This window comes from Elephantulus edwardii, unplaced genomic scaffold (assembly GCF_000299155.1).
Source record: "Elephantulus edwardii isolate Elephantulus edwardi_28Jun2011 unplaced genomic scaffold, EleEdw1.0 scaffold00188, whole genome shotgun sequence".
In the NCBI taxonomy this organism is placed as follows: Eukaryota; Metazoa; Chordata; class Mammalia; order Macroscelidea; family Macroscelididae; genus Elephantulus; species Elephantulus edwardii.
In genome coordinates this window covers 1,955,056-1,976,186 of record NW_006399938.1, presented here as the reverse complement: position 1 = coordinate 1,976,186, position 21,131 = coordinate 1,955,056, and the positions used below count along the sequence as shown (strand labels likewise).

Sequence of the window (21,131 nt, the reverse complement as noted above, 5' to 3'; positions counted from 1 at the left end):
TCCGTGGTATATTCAAGACTCTTCTCCAGCACCACAACTAGAGGACATTGAATCTTTTTCTGTCATCTTTAGTCATTGTCCAGTTCTCTGAAGCATAACAAGTAATTATGAAGACCACGGACTGGATTAGTCTCTAGACTGACACTGTTGCCTTTCAGCACTCTGAAGTCCCTAATAGCAGATTTTCCCGATGTGATTCATCTTTTTTTTTCCTGACTGCTCGTGTTAAGATTGCTGATTGTGAAGTCAAGAAAGCGGTAATTATTAAGAACGTCTTCAATCTCTTCTCCATCTATTGTGGTGCTGCAAATTGGCCCAGTGGTGAAACTTTCTCTTCTTGATGTTGAGCTTCAATCCATATTGAAGTTTACAATCCTTGACCTTCTGCAGCAAGCACTTTAGGCATTCTTCAGTTTCAGCAAGCAAGGTTGAATCATATGCATAACTTAAGTTGTTGATGAGTTTTCCTCCAATCCTGATGCCACATTCCTCCTCATAAAGTCCTGCTTCCCAAATGGTCTGTATCACATAGAGATTGAAAAGGTAGAGACAGGATATATCCCCGGCTCACTCCTTTCCTCTTTTTTAAGCATGTAGTATTTCCCTGCTCTGTTCTAAGTGATCTTGTTTGGTAAAATCCACACTCTGTTGGGTTACTTTTTTTTTCTTTTTTTTTATAAGTAGGAATAGCATCCACTTCCACAATAGCTTGCCTCTGGAAACCCTATGAACCTCGAGAAAAGACGAAACTTATACAGGAGGTGTCCAGGATTTTTAGTTCATAGGGTCGCTATGAATAGCCAGTGACTCGATAGCACTTAACAACAACAACAACAAATAGGAATTAGTATAGCTCTCCTCTAGTAAGTTGGCCCCAGGAGTTGACCTCCAGATTTCTTGGCATAACCTGGTGAGCATGTCCAGAGCCATATCTTTTTTTTGAAATATGTCAATTGATATTCTATTAGTTCTTTGGGCCATATTTTTGCCAATATATTTCATGCAGCTTGAAATTCTCATTTCACTATCATTGGTTCTTGGTTTATATACTTCTTCCGGAAATGACTTTGTGGTACCCAATTATTTTTGGAATGGCAACACTGTGTATTCCTTTTATCTTCTTTTGTGAGTTTTGAAGAACACTTACTTATTTTAGAAGTGCTGAAAATGTAGTAGTGACTTGCCCATTGATACTTAGTTCTATAGTTAAACTCCTAAAGTTGCCTTGTTGATTATTCACATAAACATGTATTTGTGTTTATTATAATTGTGATATTACATGTTCATGTTATTATATTCTTATGAATTACTATGGTCATTATTTTTATATTTTAAAGTTTGATCTACATTATTTTTCTTCAGAAATAAGATGATCTCTTTTATAGGAATTGATTGATGAGCTACTAGTCATCTGTGGCTTTTAAATTTCCTTTGGAATTATCATTATTTACCAAAATTTCATGTAATTTTTATTTTATGATTATGGACTTTGTAGTTGTTGTTTGAAAATGTTGTTGCTTTTTCATCTCTGAAAAAATTTCATTTATGTCACTAAAGAGGTTAAAAGTTTGTGTTTCACAAGACACTCCCAGCTAAGTAGAATAAGATATATGCTAGGCCACATCACTCCTCTCAGATTTCTATACTGGACCTCTTATCTCATAAAGAGCTGTGTGACATTTGTGTGGCATTTAGAAATCTAGTGTAAATCATCATTTACTTTGGAGAGCTTGAAAGGTGGTGAGTGACAATAATATTAATGGCAACATTCATTAATTCTATTTCTAGCTTTAATCTGGTATGAAAACACATTTTCAGCACTAGATATTATTTTTATCATTTTTATTTCATCATTTACTCTACTGAAGATTATCCAAAAACAACTGGAACAGCACATCAGCAGAGAACTGCCAGAAGTCCAGGCTGGGTTTAGAAGGGGTCGTGGTATAGGGATATTGTAGCTGATGCTAGATGGATCTTAGCTGAAAGCAGGGAATACCAAGGAATCTCTATCTGTGTTTCATTGACTATGCAAAGGCATTTGTGTGGATCATAACAAACTGTGGCTGACTCTGAAAAGAATGGAAATCCCAGAACACTTGATAGTTCAAATCCAAAACCTATACTTACGCCAGGAGGCAGTCGTCAGAACGGAGCATGGGAACACTGCATGGTTCAAAATTGGGAAGGGCATACGCCAGGGATGCATCATATCCCCATACCTTTTCAACCTGTATGCAGAACATATCATCCGGGAGGCTGGCCTCTATGAGGAGAAATGTGGGGTCAAGATTGGTGTAAGATCTATCAACAATCTGCGATATGCAGATGACACAACCCTGCTTGCTGAAACTGAGGAGGACCTGAAGCACCTGCTGCAGAGGGTCAAGAACTGTAGCTTCCAATATGAATTGAGGCTCAATGTCAAGAATACAAAGATTCTCACCACTGGGCCAATTGGCAGCATCAGGATGGATGGTGAAGAGATTGAGATTGTACACAGCTTTATTTTGCTTGGCTCCATAGTCAACAGTCTTGGCACCAGCAGTCAGGAAATTAAAAGGCGCATTGCCATGGGAAAGTCTGCTGTTCGGGACCTCTCCAAAGTACTGAAGAGTAATGGTGTCTCTCTGGAGACTAAGGTGCGTCTGATACGGGCCATGGTCTTCGCAATCACTTGTTATGCATCAGAGAGTTGGACAATGACCAAGGAGGATAGAAGGAGAATTGATGCCTTTGAGCTGTGGTGCTGGAGAAGAGTATTGAGAATACCATGGACTGCTAGGAAAACAAACAGATTCATCCTGGAAAGGGTTAAACCGGGTGGCTCTTTGGAGGCAAGGATTCTGTGGCTCCGTCTAACATATTCTGGACATGTTGTAAGAAGAGACCAGTCCTTGGAGAAGGACATCATGCTTGGGAGGGTGGAGGGACAGCGCTGGAGGGGAAGGCCCTCTATGAGGTGGATTGATTTGGTGACTGGGGTTATCGGAATGGGAGTGTCAGAGACAGTGCGATTGGCACAAGACAGAACAGAGTTTAGGGCTGTTGTGCATAGGGTCGCTATGAGTCGCAAGCAACTCAATGGCACACAACAACAACAACATTTCATTTACTACATCAGTGTGGCAACCAGTAGCTCTTGAAAATTAAAGTAAATAGAAATAAGTGCTAATATACTCTACTAGTTGTTGCTGTTGTGTGCCATCAAGTTGCTTGCGATTCATAGTGACCCTGCATACAACATCCCTAAACCCTGCTCTATACTTTGCCAACATCATTGTCTCCGACACACCTACTCCCACTACTCCAACCACTGAACTGATTCACCTCATGGAGAATCTTCCTCTCCTGTACTTTCCATTCTCCCAAACATGATGTCCCTCTCCAAGGACTAGTCCCTCCTGGCAACATGCCCAAAGTATTTCACACAAAGCTTCAGAATCCTTGACTCCAAGGAGAAGCCTTCACTCTCTCCAGGACAGACCTGTTTGTTCTCGTAGCAGTCCATGGTACATTCAACACTCTTCTCCAGAACCCAGCTCAAAGGCATCAATTCTCTTTCTATCATCCCTTGTCACTGTCCAGTCTCCAATGCATAGCATGCAAATGCAAAGACTACAGTCTGGATCAGGCGCACCTTAGTCTCCAGCCTGACACTGTTGTTCTTCAGTACTCTGGAGAGGTCCCCGACAGCTGAATTTCCCAATGCAATTCGTCTCTTGATTTCCTGACTGCTGGTACCAAAAATGTTGACTGTGGAGCCAAGCAAACTAAAACTGTTAACGATCTCAATCTCTTCACCATCCATCCTGATGTTGCCAATTGGCCGCATGGTGAGAATATTTGTTTTCTTGATGCTGAGCTTCAATCCATAATGAAAGCTGCAGTCCTTGATCTTCTGCAGCAAGTGCTTCAGGACCTCTTCAGTTTCAGCAAGCAGGGTTGTGTCATATGCATAAAGGCAGGTTGTTGATGAATCCTGATGCCACATTCATTCTCGTACAGCCCAGCGTCCCTAATGATTTGTTCTGCATTATAAATTGAAAAGGTATGGAGACAGATTACATCCCCAGCGGACCCCTCTTCCCAATTTTGAACCATGCAGCGTCTCCTTGCTCTGTTTTGACAACTGCCTCCAGTTCCAAGTATAGGTTTCACATTAGCACGATCAAGTGTTCTGGGATTCCCATTCTTCTCAGAGTCAGCCACAGCTTGTTTTGATCCACACAGTCAAAAGCCTTTGCATAGTCAATGAAGCACAGATACACATTCCTCTGGTACTTTTTGCTTTCTGCCAAGATCCCTCTGGCATTAGCTATAATCTCCCTAGTACCATGACCTCTCCTAAGCCCATCCTCCCCATCTGGCAGTTCTCTATTGCCGTGTTGCTCCTTACGCTTTGTCATTTTAAATCTGGACCCCTATAATTAGTCTAAAAGGAACTCCGGTGCATATTATGTTACATATTGGGCTACAAATGGAAAAGTCATTAAGGTGAATCACCAGCCACTCCACAAGGAAAAAATAAGGTAGTCTCTTACTGTAAAGATTTATAAACTTGGCTACCAAATGTAGAGTTCCCAAATGTCAGAACTGACTGGGTGGCACTGGGTCTTAATTTGATATATCATCTATGTAGCCCTACTGAAATAATAATTTAGGAAGTAGTTGCTAACTATGAAATTTGTAAAAGCTTAAAATTATAAAAATGGCTAAGGTTACCAGTTTAAGAAAGATTGGTGTAATTGCCCCTAGATTATGGCCTTCAGTTGCTCTCAGAACTTAAGCAACTCACTCCTATTGCTCAATGTTTAGCCAAACAATTAGAAAACTCAAACTCCTTCTCATTGAGCATGACTCAAAGCTGACCATCTAGGAGGATTTTGGAGGCTGTAAATTGAATGGAAAGAGACTGCTCATCTTTCTTCATCAGAGCTGCTGGCAGATTCAAATTACCAGAGAAGTGCTGTCTTTAGGTTAGTTCTCCAACTCTCTATGCTCTACACTGTGAGACATCCCTCAGCTAAACAGTAGACACACTTATTAGGTAAACAATAACACCATGGAGGCATTTAGTGCTTAGAAAAAAAATCAGCATTGGACCAGAGCTAAAGCTCAGTGGGTCGAAGGCAAAAATGGAAGGATAAATGGCAATGAGCAACAGAGAAGTAGTAGGAAGTTTGCTATTAAAAAAAAAAAAGAAAAGAAAACATGTTCAATTTCAGTTTATTTAAGTTTACTATATATAAGTTTAACATATTGGAAATACTGTAGAGAAAGGAAATAGAAAATTATACTAAGAAGAAACAAACACAGATTGCAAAATATGGGAAAATCTTTAAGAGAATTATTCAACAATTCAAGAGCAGGTGAAAAAAGTAAGTTAATTAGGGAAGTGAGAGAAAAACTGTTCAAGGGTAAAACAAACTTCATAAACATTTTCAAAACAATTTGGGTTTAGAAAAACTTGGAAGCTCTTAGGTTAACACTAAGTTGTTTCTAAAAGATTACTAATTTGAATCTACCCAGAGGTGCCTAGACCTTTCATTGAAAAGTCTAGTCCTAAAAAGAGTTTCTATCAATCAGGATTGATATGAAAACAAATGTTTTTGTCTGATTTAAGATGGACTGTACATTATATTAAGTAATTATATTTTAAATTTGTTCAGTTATTATAATGATACTTATTCAGGCATTTTTTTAAAAAAAATAAATTGTTGTTGTTGTTAAGTGCCGTCAAGTCGCAGATAACTCATAGCATCCCTATGAATGAAAGACCTGAACAATTGTATAATTTTGGTTGTTTCTCCATGTTCATAGAGTTTCCAGAGTGAAGTAACTTAGGAAGTGGATGCCACTCTTGCTTCCAAGCTTGTTTTAATTGGGGAGCTCCACCAAACACTGTCCAGCATGGGTAACCATTATCACATTTGGCACAGCAGTGTCCCAATGTTTAGCATCACGGCAACCACGAGTTACCTCTGTACAGAAATGCACAGACCAGTGCTATACCACTTAGAAGAATGTTTGACAAAAAACAATTTAAACCAGGCCTGAAGGCCAAAAATTGAAATAGTTAAAAAATATTCACAAATATTATGGCAGGGATTGCCTTAAAACTAAAGAAGTAGAGTAAAACAAAGAGGAAAATTTTAAAAGGAAGAGAAAACAGAAAGTGCAATAAAAAGTTGATAAGTCTTGAATTTGATGGATTGCTGTATATAGTTCTGTATACATTTGAAAGCTTTAACAATAAAAAAAGTCTTTTAAAGTATGAATCATTGTTTGGAGAACTGCTATTATTCAATTATGTCTTAATTAGTGTATTTGTGGCAAGATATAATGTCAGAATTTGAAAATGAAAAGTGTGGTCAGTTCATGGCATTCCTTGAAGGCTATATATATATAAAAAAATGGATTTTATTCGCCAGCCTGCATTTCCAAAAAGAGTTTCTGGATAGAGAATTCTTTTCCTCACATTTAAACTAGTAGCCTGGCGACTCAGTACTAGAAAGATTATTTTTAAATTAGCTTTAAAAACTTAGTATTCTATGGTCTTTCAAACTGGCTGATATTAATTTCATGAGTACAGTGCTATAGAAATAACAACTGAAATTCAACATAGTATTTTCAAAGTTACAGAATTGTTTCTACTGTCATTTTTAGATTTTTTTATCTTGTAAGAAGCAAACTTAAAAATAAAAATTATAGAAGAAACATGAAATAATTTTATAAAGTGTAGTAAAAATTAATCTCACTTATAATTTAAGAAAATTATTCTAATAATAATAAATTGTGAAGCATCTGAAACAGATTAGGCACTAAATAATAAAGAAATTAATGAATAAAAGTAATGACATAGATGATATCAAAAGGATATAGTAAGTATCAACAGAAACTTAGGAAGTACAATAAAATCAAAGAAGAACAATGAAAAAGTTTCTAGTTTGAGTGAGATGTTGGCAATGCCAGTATGACAGAAGAGAAGGAAGAGTAAGGCAGTGGAAGAAAAAAATTGGGTTTGATGCTAAAAGTCTGTGGTTAAGTAATACACTTTCTTATGTAAAATTCAGGCATCTCATGTATACTCACTTCTTTCACGTCAATTTTGACTCAGTTATCCTCCACTGTTTTCTGAATCTGCAAATCTTCACATGAGAAGACAAAAGATTGCCCATCTTTCTCTTATGGACTGCCTGGTAGATTCAAACCACTGAACTTACAGTTAGCCCCACAACATGTAACCAACTATACCACAGAAGTTACTTCTGTATAATGTATAAAGTATACATTGGGAAATGAATGAGCAGTTAGACATTTAGGTTTTTCTGTCTTAAGATGTCTTAAGGTAAAGACTTCTTCCTTTTCTACTTACCCACAAGGTCTATATGTGAATACAATGTAACTCTCTTCATCAGTTCTTTCAATGAAAGTCACACAAGTGTGTTTTTCCCAATGTCGCATAGCCTGTTTGAACATGGCTCTCTGGCTGCCTGGAAAAAGTGTATGAAATTACTAAAACAGTGTCTGCCCCAGGAAGGAGTGTTCATACCAGTTTCTCTATTATGAATCTGGCTGGATAGTTCAGAATGCTACTATTGTTATCAATGAAGAATGTCAAGCCATAATATCACAAATGAGTCACTGTTAAGAAAGTATATTCATCTTATAATCAGTACGTTATGACTCACTGTCTCTACAAGCATTATGTGTGTAAAAGTTTCAGCAAACGAGGCCTACGGTCTTCCTGTCAGTACAAGATAGATCAACTCTCAGATTTAATGGGCACATTTGAAACAATTTGAAATTGAAAGAAATCTTTTGCTTCTCAGAACATAAAATTAAAAATAATTTTCCATCTCAGAGATATTCTGAACTAAAAACCTAAATGAATATGTCATTTTCAAGTGTGATTTAATAAGGTATTTATACATTAGTATTCTACAAACATATAGAATACCCTCTATAATAGCTATTATTTCTTTGACAAAATGGAGACTCTAAGAATAGCTTACCAGTGAAGTTCCCTCCAATAACATAAGGAATAACGCCTCCAGGCCATATTCTTTCATTTCGTGATGTAGCAGCTCTGGGGACTCGATTTTTCTCATTTTGCCCTGAGAATTTTAGAGGTACTTTTCCCTTAACTGTGCTGTTTTGCTCCAAGCCTGCAGTGACATTTAAAAGATTCTGTGAAACAGAAGTCTTTGGTCAGGAAGTCATCTACCTCTTAAAGGACAAAAGTTGAAATGTCTTATTTACATATTTCTACATATATGCCTGAAGTCAAAATACATTAAAGAAAAGCTTCCCTCATATGGCATCCTTGTTAAAAAACTAAGTATTTAAGTACTTAATGTAAAAATACTGATCCTAATGATTTTTGAGCAATGGGCTGTGCTGCAATCCTGCGGGTACACAGTTCAAGGCTACCACCTGGGATTAACTGACTCTGAAAACCGGCTGTAGGGTCAGCTATGGGTCGGTTCTGACTGCGGTACACAACGACAATGCATATAGTAGCATATGGCAGACAGAAGTTAGACTTGCTTGTAGGCCACAGAAAAATAAATTTATTTGTTCTAAAATAGTAAAATTTTGATCTGTTGTATATTGTACTGCAATGAGTCATGGTCAACAAAAATGGAAATGTAGTTTATCCAGTTCACTAATAGTCTCATATGATAAAATAACATTTTTTAAAATTTTATTTTATTAATTTTAATGAACATTTACAGAGATCTTGGATTTAATAAAACAGATTCTGTATAAGGAAAAAAGAAGTTGATGTCTAGTCAAATCCAACTCATGACGTCATTGAGTACATGATATTACACATTTTTCTTACTTTAGCTTAATCCTTAAAATTATAGTTTATATTCTGCAGTAAAGTCTAAATTCAAGTATATTACATTGTATAGATATTATAAGTAAAGTTAGATATAGTCTTTGTAATCTGGGGCAATGGGCTACCTTCATTCTAATCCTTTCAAATTTCACATAATGGTATACAGCATGATTTATAGAACAAATACATCCTGAAAATTCAAACAAGATATGCAGCCTATTCCTAAAATACTTTCAAGGATCTAATCACTTACTTTTATTGATGACCTTAGCGACATTTTTGTTACATTTTGTTTTTACTAAATTTGAAGGATTATTCTTTTTTATTCATGTGACACTATTGATAAATATTTTAATACTGGTGTACTTCATCCTTGAGTGGTGTAAGCAGTAAAGCATTTGAAACACTAGTCAAAATTGTAAGGGCCAAAACTCTCTGTCGAGAAACATATTGGAAGACAGCCTGGGCAATCTACTTTGAAAAGAACACAGCCTTGAAAACTTTGCAAAGCAGTTCTGTTCTGCACACATGAGGTCACCATAAGTCAAAATCAACCCAACAGAAACTAACAACAGTATATAATTCATATAAACACATATAGCATATGTCTATCTCTTATATTCTTGAGCTTAGGTGGTCTGGTGGGCAAGGAATTACACTGCCAATCCTAAAAATACGTGGTTCAAATTAACCAGCTTCTCCATAGAAGAAAGATTAGAAATCTCCTCTCATGTATTACAATATCTAGAAACTTGCTAGAGGGGCAGCTGTGAGTCAGTTGCTTATTTTTTTGGTATCCTGACAAAAGCAACTTTAGGAAATTTATTCCTTACAGAATAACTCAAGAAATACTAGACTCAGAATTTAGCATTACTATTTATTATATTTACCTGTTACTGTTGTTAAGTGACACTGAGTCATAGATGACTCATAGTGACTCTATGAACAAAAGACTTGAACACTTGTATAACTTTCATCATTTCTCCACGTTCATAGAGTTTCCAGAGAGAAGTAATTTCGGAAGTGGATGCCACTCTTGCTTCAAAGCTTGTTTTAATCGTGGAGCTCCACCAAACACTTTCCACCATGGGTAACCATTATCACATTGGATATATCAGTGTCACAGTGTCTAAATACTGTGATCTAAATACATCACAGCAACCACAAGTTACCTCTGTACAGCAAATGAACAGAGCAGTGCTATACCACTCAGAAGAATATTTGATCAAGCCTAGAGGATTTGAAATCTACAACCCTAAACCCTACAATTGTCACATATCTTAGAGACAGAATAGACCCATAAGTGACCCTCTGGCAGGTTTTCAAAGGCTGTTAATCTTACAGGAGGAGACTGCCCAGCCTGCCTCCTCCCTCAGAGCAGCAGGTGCTTCAGGCATGTTTTCAGGGATTGCAGTAGAACTTCTTGCCACTAGGCTACCAGATTGTTGTTGTTTACTATCGAATCGGAACCGACCCATAGCAGACCCTTCAGTGAGTTTTCAGAGGCAGTTAATCACATGGGAGGAGATTGCCTATCCTTCTATGGAGCAAGTGGGGGCCTCGTACCATGTGCCTTTGGGAATGCAGCACAGCTTCAGTGTTAAATTAACTCAATATTATAAAAATAACTCTTTTTTAGCCCAGAAAGCTATTAATCTCCATATTTCAACTATATTATATTTTTGAGTAGACAATTATGTTTCAACTACCTTTCATTATCTAATAAATCAATGTTTCAATTTATTTTGATTAGGTTTTATTTCATCAGGTTTTAATCATAGATTATAATTATTTTACCTTCATTTACTATGAAAACATCCAGTGAAAGAACAAATTAACTAAAAAAAATATTAAATAACTATTTTTATCTAGAAAAAGCTTAAAAGAATTTAGAGGAACTTTGTATCTTTCCAAAATTGAACTTTTAAATATATATATATATATATATATATATATATGAAATATGTACAAAATATACAAAATGAAAACAAATGAAGGATTTTTCACAGCATGTGTCTTTTAGATACTCCATGTCATAATCAAACATTGATTTCAATAAGCCAAACTTCTATGAGTATAATATTTACTGTACTTCAAGTCAAGCGTCTGCAACTTTAAACATTGATATACCAGAGCCAATTCTTCTTATCCTGTCTATGAGTTGGTAGAGGGCCCCTCGTTTCTTTGACATATCATGGTCTCCAAGTCCACCTTAAAGAATAAAAGAAGATAATTAAGTTCTATTCACTGGTCTTCAATTTTCTTTTAATGAACTATAATAATAGACTATCTGACTTCTTTTTTGTGAACTGTACTTTTATGTAGTGTTAACATTATGGCTATTCATGAATCTGTAAAGAGGTAAAAATAATCCAAAATAGAAAATTTTAGCTTTAAAAGAGAACCAATAGGTGAGGGGCAGAGATAGCAGTTTATGCTTGATTTTTTTATTGAACATTTTTGAAAGATGAGGTAATCCTTTAGTGCCTTAATTTCCAAGCAGTTACAATACATTTTTTTACTCTTTTAAATTTTATCTTATTAATTTTAATGAACATTTACAGAGATTTTGGATTTCCATTCATTCATTGTTGCACTCATCTTCCTGTCCACCTGCCCCCCCCCACCAGTTCGCTCCTCTCTTTAAAAAGTAAAATAAAAATTCCTTCGTTAGTATACAATCCCCCACCTCCTCGCCCCGAGTATACTCCACTATGCAACGTTAATTCTGGACTCTTGTGATAACCATTATACCCTATCGCTTATAAACTGTTCGCTCCCTCATCTGTTTCAATACAGCTTTAAAGTACGACATTTGGACTTCATAATGATAGATCATCTATTGAAACAGCAAGCATTTTTCCTCCACTGTGAATCCACTGCAATGCCAAAGGCATGGGGTTTGAAGCCACCAGCTGCTCAGCGGGAGAAGGATGGACAATCCCTCTTGTGCGATTAACTGCCTCAGAAAACCCGACAGAGGGTCAGCTATGGAGCAGTTCCGACTCTATGGTACACAACGACAGTAAGTTACTCTTTCTGTTGAACAAATTTCCCCAATGAAAGCAGAACTCCAATCAAGAAATAAAATCACAGAAGAAATAATGTGAGTTATGATAAATTGGAAATCTTCTAAAAATATATGAAATTTTATAATACCTCTATGATCTTAAAAAAAAATGGAAACTAGTTCTACAGTTAGTAAAAACCAGTAATAACAATACATATATGAGAAAATCACAAGGTAAAATTCCACTAGAAAACATCGGATCTGGGAATGATTTCTACAGTTACATAATTTGTAAAATTTATAGAGATGTTAAAAAAATCATATGACTCAAAAAAAAAGGTAGGGGGAGGGTTGAAATAAGGAATATATCTTATAACAACAATGACAAGAAAATGTATGTTTCTGTCATAAGCTGGAAAGCATATCATTTGCTAAAAATCAAAGTTGTCTGGTTCTAATTCGAAGACTTTCAATTAATTACTGCCTTCATTATTTTTTCCTGTTTCTTTATTCTTAAATTTTTCATAAAGATATAAGAAATGGATATTATTGACCATACAAACAACATAACTTCTAATGGCATTAGAACACTGCAATGAAAGTGTACCAAACATTGTCTACAGTTCACGAGTAACTTTGGACCAAGATCATTAAAAACAGTCAGAAATCTGAGAAGACAAAGAACTGTTCTCAGACTTTAAACTTTTTCCTTTTAATTCTTTTCTCCTTTTGTAATTATTATTAAAACCTAATTATCTTGATTGGAGCTGATTAGGAACAAAAACATTAATAAAGCCTGGTGACATTAAACATCTTAAGAGAAAAAATATCCAGTCCTTATAAGGCATATACGTTAGAGTGTTTATTCACTGACGACTCAATTATTTGCATTATGTGGTCAGAATTTTGCTGTGTCCCATGAGAAAAAAAATAAATGAAATTTTTTCATTGAACATTTTAGAAAGATGAGGTAATATTTAAGGGCTTTCATTCCCAAGCAGTTACAAAATACATTTTTTAGTATGGTATTTGTGTATGTTTTAATGTATGGTCTGTAACGCCAATTATGTAACAAGTATGTTTTATATTGGATAGTCTTAAAATGCATACGAACAGATTTATAAAATAGTTTTCTCATTCTTTATAAGAAAAAGGAAATATACTTCAAATTAATTACAGAGATAGGAGTAGACAATTTTTAAAAATATATCAAAACAATTGATGGCAATCATTTGAATAATAAAATTTTTAGTAATTTTGAATAAGCTCAGTAATTTTAACAAAAAGTTGTATATATCGTTCATTGAGATAAAATGAAATTGCAGGAAATAAATGGTTTCCCCCACATATATTAAAATAAAATACATAAATAAAATATATATATGTGAGAAAGGCCATGCAGCCTAAAAATATAGAAATGGAGAAATACAGTTAAGTTAGCACAAGTAAGTTAACAAAATGGAAAACAGAGATAGTAAGAAAAAATAGAATATTCGTATATCCTTAAAAACAACTGAACAGGGCAAGTTGTTACTGAATTTTTTAATGTATGTATTTCACATATATAAAGAATGTTTTTATACTGAACTAAATAATTTACATTATTTAATATATTTAAAAATAGTATTTTTTCTATTTATTACTATTTGAAAGTTTAACTACAAATGAAAGGAGGGAAAAAAGATGTGTGGTTTTAAAAAAAAATAATTGAAAATGGATGTCCTTAAAATAAGTGAATGGGCGTTTGTGAATAAAAAAAAATTACCTAAATGCAGCTAGAAAGTAATAAAAATTTTCATTAAAGCCTAAACACAAAGTTTAGAAGTCTAGGATTTTGCTGTGCTGTGTCATTGCACTAGCATCTAAATAGATTGCTTTAATCAAAGTGTTACATGGCTCAGCTAATAAACACCTTCTAAAGAAATGCACTATCTGTGATTAAATAATATAGCAGTTTTCTCTCCTGTATGGGTATCTGTAACAGGAAAGATACTAGATATAACAAAGGAGAAAGAATAATATTTTTAGACATTATGTGTTATTATTTAAGTTTCTTATTTTTTAAAGACATTTTTATTTTGAAGTTTTCATAGATATGCTAATGGAATATCAGTTACATAAGAATATATTTTTATTCTTAACAAGTTCACACTAATCTATAATATTAAAGTCCTGTGGTCTTCTATTTATTTAAAAAGTTTATTTTTACAGAAGTACATGTATGCGCATTCATGCACATCCACAGAAAATACAGTAATTATCAACAAATATGAAAGTATCACCTCTCCAGCAGCTCAAATCTATCACCTACTCCTTGGGAAAAAAGATGTATTATCTCCTCTAAGCAAAAACCTAATAGAGGGTGAGTTCTAACTCAATGGTTTAATGAATACTGTTTTTATTTAATTGTTTAAAATTAAATCTGAAAACTGGGACTATCTTTATCTTGGTATCTATTACATTCTCTTTTGAACTTTTCTATATATTTAAAAGTTTTCATAATATAGAATTGGGAGAAAGGTAAACTAAAGGGATTAAGACACAATAAAACCAATCTTAATTCAGTGGCACATTTTCTGCTGAATACAAGGAAAAATTTATAAAAATAAAAATAGGAGTGAAGAAGTGTGTGTGTGTGTGTGTGTGTGTGTGTGTGTGTGTGTACAATGAGTTAGAAAGTATGACCACAAATATCTGTTTAGTGTTAATTAACAAAAAAACAAATGCTAAACTTGTGCTTTTGCTCCATTACAATAGAATAAAATTTTTACCAATGTACTGTAAATCATTAATAAAAGTATTCTACAATTAGAACCAAGCAGTATTATAATTAATACTACAAAGCTCACACATGTATTATTTAATAATTTTCAGTAAGAATTTTTTTCTGAATAGTTTTTTTCTGAATACTTTTTTCTGAATAGTTTATATACTTTTCCTAGCAATAATTTACATTTTGCAACTCAATACCTGGTAGGGGCAACCAAATATAAGATTTTTTCCCCAAACCATGAAAATTGAAATGTGTTAGAATTTATTCTGGTCCTGACTCAGAGCTTTCTGACTCCCTGGAAATTTCAAGGTACTTAGCCCTCTAAACCTAAATCTCCTCACAAGGAAATCATAATAATATTGGTATCTAACCTATACGGAGTTGTTATGAGTCAATCAAACATTTAAGCACATAACAAATAATATAATATGCTCATACAGTAAATAAATATGTAAAAACTAACAAGATCTAACTTTCTAAATAAGTTCATTTCCATCCAAGAAAACAAGATTAATCAGTGAAACACTAAAAACAATCTGAAGAATGCTGACAGTATTTGGAAAGCATATTTTTTTTACACAGGTAACAAATACATAATCAAATGAAACAGCATACCTGTAGTATGTCCAAGTGTTCCAAAAGGATTCTGTGTAAGGTCAATTGTCCTATCAATTTGAAATATATGTAATTCTTCATCATCTAAGGCAATATCACCCCAAAAGACAGCTGAAAAAAAAAGAAAACTTTATTGAAATATATTAAAAGAGGAAATCTGTAAATATTGCTAATCAGGAAAAATTTGCTAAAAATATGGATGGGGATGTAGTTCATACAGAGATATTTCAGGCTATACCTGAATTTCTTTGCTCTGTATCAGGGGCACCCTGCTGGCATCATAGTTCTTAGGGAGCTGTGCTGCCACTTCAAAGGTGGATGCTCTGTAGCAGTTATAATCCACCAGCATCTCTGTGTGAGGAAAAACGGGCAATTTATCTCTTCTCATGCGTGAAGTTACTGAAAACCTGCTGGAAGATCTGCTATCGGATGGATCTGAATGAATAGCAATGAGTCCGTTTTCACTTACAGGCTAGACTGTAACCCGCCAACTATCAATTCATGAGCCCACTCCCACTTCTGCTTTAGTTTTTCCTTTAATATTTAAGAAAACGGAGAAAACAGTGATTTTCAATGAGACAGTCAAACATGTACCAAGGATGTAAGGAAAAATGATTACAAACTAATCTGCAGATAAATAAAAGAGTTGAAAACTCCGATCATCAAGTAGATTCTGACTCAAAGCTAATTCACAATTGGTGTTTATGAGGCTGTAAATCACACACAGGAGAGGATTATCTATCTTTTTCTCACCTAGCTATTACTGAATTTAAACCACAAGAGAAAAAGCCTTTGGGTTAGGAGCAAAACTGTTATCAGAGTACACCACTATAGCACACACATAAGTCCAGAGAAAACATATTTCTCCTTTTGATAGGCAGCAGGTTCTCACCAACAGAGTAGAAAGACTAGTTGTTGTTATTAAGTGCCATTATGTTGTTTGCAAATCATAATAATCTAAGTACAACAGCTCTGAACCCAGCTTTATCTTGAGCCAATTTCATTGTTTCTGGCACACCTATCACAGTTACCCCAGTCACTGAGTCAATCTATCTTATCAAGGGTCTTTCTCTTTTGTGCCATACATTCACCCTTCCAAGTATGATGATATTCCTCTCCAAGGACTAGTTCCTCCTTGCAACATGCCCAAAGTATGGGAGATGAAGCTTCAGAATACTTGCCTGGTTTCACCCCCTCCAGAAGGAACTTGTTTTTTCCTCCTAGCAGTCCATAGTATATTCAATACTTTTCTTCAGCACCACAACTCAAAGGAATCAATTCTTCTTCTATCATTCTTAGTCATTGTCCTGCCTTCTGATGCATAGCAAATAACTGTGAAGACCATGGCCTAGATCACAGGAACCTTAGTCTCCAGACTGACATCATTGCTCTTCAATACTCTGGAGAGGTCCCTGAGAGCAGATTTTATCAATGTAATTCGTCTTTTGTTTTCCTGATTGTTGGTACCAAGAGTGTTTATTGTGGAGCCAAGCAAGCGGAAACTGTTATCAATCTCTATCTCTTCACAGTCTATAAAGATGCTACTAATCAGCCCAGAAGTTAGACTCTTTGTTTTCTTAATGTTTTGCTTCAGTCCATATTGAGAGCTTCAGTTCTTGACATTCTGAAACAAACACCTCAGGTTCTCCTCAGTTTCAGCAAACAGGGTTGTGTCATCTGAATAATGTAGGTTGTTGATGAGTCTTCCTCCAATCCTCCTCTTATAGCCCAGATTCCTGGAAGATCTGTTCCTCATATAGATTGAAAAGATATGAAGATAGGATGGATACCTGGCATACATCTTTTCTGATTTTGAACCATGCAGTGTTCCGTTGCATTGTTCTGACCACTGTCTCCTGGTTTCAGTAGGTGGTTGTTGTTGTTGTTGTTATGAGTCATCAAGTTGCTTGTGCCTCATTGTGACCCTATGTACAACAGCCCTAAACCCTGCTCTATCCCTTGCCAATTTCACTGTCTCTGACACACCTATCCCCATTACCCAGTGAAAGAATCAATCCATGTAATCGAGGGTCTTCCTTTCCTGCGCCGTCCGACGACCCTCCCAAGAATGACATCCCTCTCCAAGGACTGGTTCCTCTTTGCAACATGTCCCGAGTATGTAAGATGAAGCTTCAGAATCCTTGCCTCCAAGGAGCAGCCTGGCTTCACCCTCTCCAGGACATACTTGTTTGTTCTTCTAGCACTCCATGGTATATTCAATACTCTTCTCCAGCACCAAAGCTCAAAGGCATCAACTCTCCTTTTATCATCCCTAGTCATTGTCCAGCTCTCTGAAGCACAGCAATTAATGAAAAAGACCATGGCCTGGATCAGGTGCACCTTGGTCTCCAGAATGGCTGACATTGCTCCTCAGTACCTTGGAGAGGTTTCTCAACGAAGTGTTCTGGGATACCCATTCTCTCAGGGTTAGTCACAATTTGTTGTGCTCACACAATCAAATGTATTTGCACAGTCAAAGAAACACTGAAAATTTTCTCTGGTATTCTCTACTTTCGGCCAAGAACCATCTAACATTGACTGTAATATCCCTTGTACCACAGCTTCATTTGTATCATCAAGCCCATATTTTCCAACTAATGTTCCTTTTTTATTCTTTCCTACTTTTGCATTCCAGTTACCAATTATCAATTATCATTAGGAAACCAAATATAAAGGAAAACATGTCAAAGTAAAAGAGCTGGACAGACAGATTCAAAGGGCAGCTCAGGAGGACAAAGCAAAATAATTTAGTGGAATGTGCATGTGAAGAAATTGGAGAATTAAAAGGGAAGAACTCGCTCTGCATTTCTCAAGCTGAAAGAACAGAAAAACATATTTAGGTCTAATATTGCAATGTTCGAACATGCTATAGGCAATGTATTGAATGACCTAGAAAACATCAAAAGAAGGTGGAGGGAATAGACAGAATACATATGGAATACACAGAAGATGGAGGGACTACAGTCACTGTATCAGAATAATTGATAGACACTGAAAAATTTCATGAACTACCATATGAACAGGAGCAAATGGTAATGCAAAAGGAAGCAGAAGTTTCATTGAAGGCATTGACAAAAAATAAGGCCTCAGGAATGGATGGGACACCAATTGACGTGTTTCAATTAATAGATGCAGCCTTGGATGAACTCACCAGTCTATGCCTGAAAATTTGGAGAACAATTGTCTGGCCAAAGGATTGGAAGAGGTCAACATTTGTTCCTATTAAGAAGTGGGATACAACTGAATGTGGAAATTATCAATCATTGATATCACATGCTGACAAAATATGGCTGAAGATCATTCAAAAATAGCTGGAACAGTACATAGACAGGGAATTGTCAGAAGTTCAAGCAGGATTTAGAAGAGTCCATGGGACTGGGAATATCATTGCTGATATCAGATGGATCCTGGCCCAAAGTAAAGAATATCAGATGAACGTCTATTTGTGCTTTATTGACTACGCAAAGGTGTTTGACTGTGTGGATCATGATAGCTGTGGCTGACATCGAGAAGAATGGGAATCCCAGAGCACTTGACTGTGCTCACAAGGAACCTATACCTGGACCAGCAGGCTGTTGTGCCAACGGAGCAGTGAAGCACTGCATGGTTTAGAACTGGGAAGGGAGTGTGTCAGGGATGTAGTCTATCTCCATACCTGTTCAATCTATATGCTGAGCAAATTAAACGAGAAGCGATGCTCTATGAAGAGGAGTGTGGCATCAGGACTGGAGGGAGACTAATCAATAGCCTGTGTAATGCAGACGATACAACCTTGCTTGCTGAAAGTGAGGAGGACTGGAAGCAATTGTTGCAGAAAATCAAGGAATGCAGCCTTCAGTATGGATTGCATCTCAATATCAAGAAAAAATAATTCTTACAACTAGACCTATAGGCAGTGTCATGATAGATGGAGAGGAGATTGAAACTGTCAACAGCTTTATCTTACTTGGATCCACAATTAACACCCTTGGTACACATAATCAGGAAATAAGGAGATGTCTTGTAATGGGAAAATATACAGCTATGAAGCATTCCAAATTATTGAGGAGTGATATCAGAGGATTAAGGAGTGTCTGATTCAGTCCATGGTCTTTTCAATTACTAGCTATGCATCCAAGACCTGGAAAATAAATAAAGATGACAGAAAAAAGAATTGATGTTTTTGAGCTGGGATGTTGGAGAAAATCACTGAGCATTCCATGGACAGTCAAGAAAACAAATAGTTTTGTCTTGGAGAGGTGCAGCCAGAGTGCTCTTTGGAGGCAAGAATGATGAGGCTCTCCTAACATACACTGGACATATTGCTTGAAGTTTCTATTTCTTGGAAAGGGAGATAATGTTGGAAAGGGTGGAGGGTTGGCAAAGGAGATGAAGACCCTCAACCAGGTGGACTGACAAGGTGACTGCTGCAATGGGCTCTCGTGTGTCAGGAAATGTGAAGATGGTACAGGACAGGACTGGTTTCAAATCTTTTGTTTATTGGGTTGCTATGAGTCATACTCGACTGGATGGCACCTAATAACAACAACAACCATAGCCTTTTCTAAACCTAGCCCGCACATATGGAAGTTCTCTGTTGATGTGCTGTTCTAGTTCATTTTTTATATTTTCAGCAGGATATTGCTTGCATATGATTTTAATATTTGATAATTTCCATACTCTATCAGGTCACCTTTTTCTGGGATGAGAACAAATATGAATCTCTTCCAGTCAGTTGGCCAGGTACTTTTCCTCCAGATTTCCTGGCACAACTTGGTAAGCGTGAGCAGGGCAGCATCTGTATGTTGAAATATGTCAGTTAGTATGCAATCAATTCCTGAGGCCTTATTTTTTTCCCTTCCCCCCCCCCTTTTTTTTTTGCCAAGTCCTTCAGAGCAGCTTGAACTTCCTCCCTCTTCACCACAGGCTCTGAGTCATACTTTGTTCCATGAAATTCTTCTGTCAGCCAATTCTTTTTGGTACAATGACTCTATATTCCTTTTTTTTAACGCTTCCTGGATCATTTAACATTCTGCCCAAAGCATCTTTAAGTATTGCAACTTGAGACTTGCATTATTTCTTCAGTTCCTTCAGATTAAGAAATGCTGAGCAAGTCTGGCCTATTTGATTTTCTGACCCTGGCTTTTTGCACATTTCATTATAATACTTTACTTTGTCTTCCCACCCTCCCTTTGAAATCTTCTATTCAGCTCCTTAACTTCTAGATTTCTTCCTTTGTTTTGGCTTCTCGGTGCTCTAGCGCAATATTCAGTCTCTTCTGACATCCATCTTGGTCTCTTCCTCCTTTGTCTTGGTAATGACTCATTGCATTCTTCCTGGATAATATTTTTTTTATATCCTCGTTTTATATCATAGCTTATCCAGTCTTCATTCATTAGTTTTCAAGCCCTCAAATTTGGGTGGGACAAACTCAAGGCCAAATTTTGGTTCCTGTGGATTTGATTTAACCTTTTTTTTTTAATTTATTATTAATTTCAACGGAAATTTATAGAGACTTTGGGTTTCCATTCATTCATTGTTACACTTTTCTCTCCTTCCAGCCTTCTCTCCTAGTACACTACACTCTTGGAAAAGTAAAATAAAAATTCTTTGTTTTACAAACCCTCCCCCAGATCCACTCCACTATGCAGTCTTTGCTCTGGACTCCTGACATGACAAAAATACCTAATCACATATCCCTTTTAAACAGTTTTCTCCCTTATCTGTTTCAATGCAATATACATTATTGAACCCATCTTTCTTAGTCTCCCCCCCAACTCCAATGTCAGTCCTGTTTTACAACAGTGGCACCATGCAGTATTTGTCCTTTTGATACTTCACTCAGCATAATGTCCTCCAGGGTCACCCATTTTGAATAATATTGCATGAGTTCCTTGTTTTTT

At 36.0% G+C, this 21,131-nt stretch overlaps 1 protein-coding gene across 1 annotated transcript in view; it reads right to left on the bottom strand.

The window, feature by feature from the left end:
* The window catches only part of TLL1 (tolloid-like 1), a 374,269-nt gene that overhangs the window by 199,284 nt on the left and 153,854 nt on the right, over positions 1 to 21,131 (bottom strand). Inside the window, exons 2-5 of the mRNA XM_006896658.1 lie at positions 15,250 to 15,360; positions 10,982 to 11,062; positions 8,019 to 8,171; positions 7,379 to 7,496 (exon numbers count right to left, since the gene is read on the bottom strand). Of these exons, the coding sequence (XP_006896720.1) occupies positions 7,379 to 7,496; positions 8,019 to 8,171; positions 10,982 to 11,062; positions 15,250 to 15,360 (463 nt within the window). The remainder of the gene's footprint in view (positions 1 to 7,378; positions 7,497 to 8,018; positions 8,172 to 10,981; positions 11,063 to 15,249; positions 15,361 to 21,131) is intronic.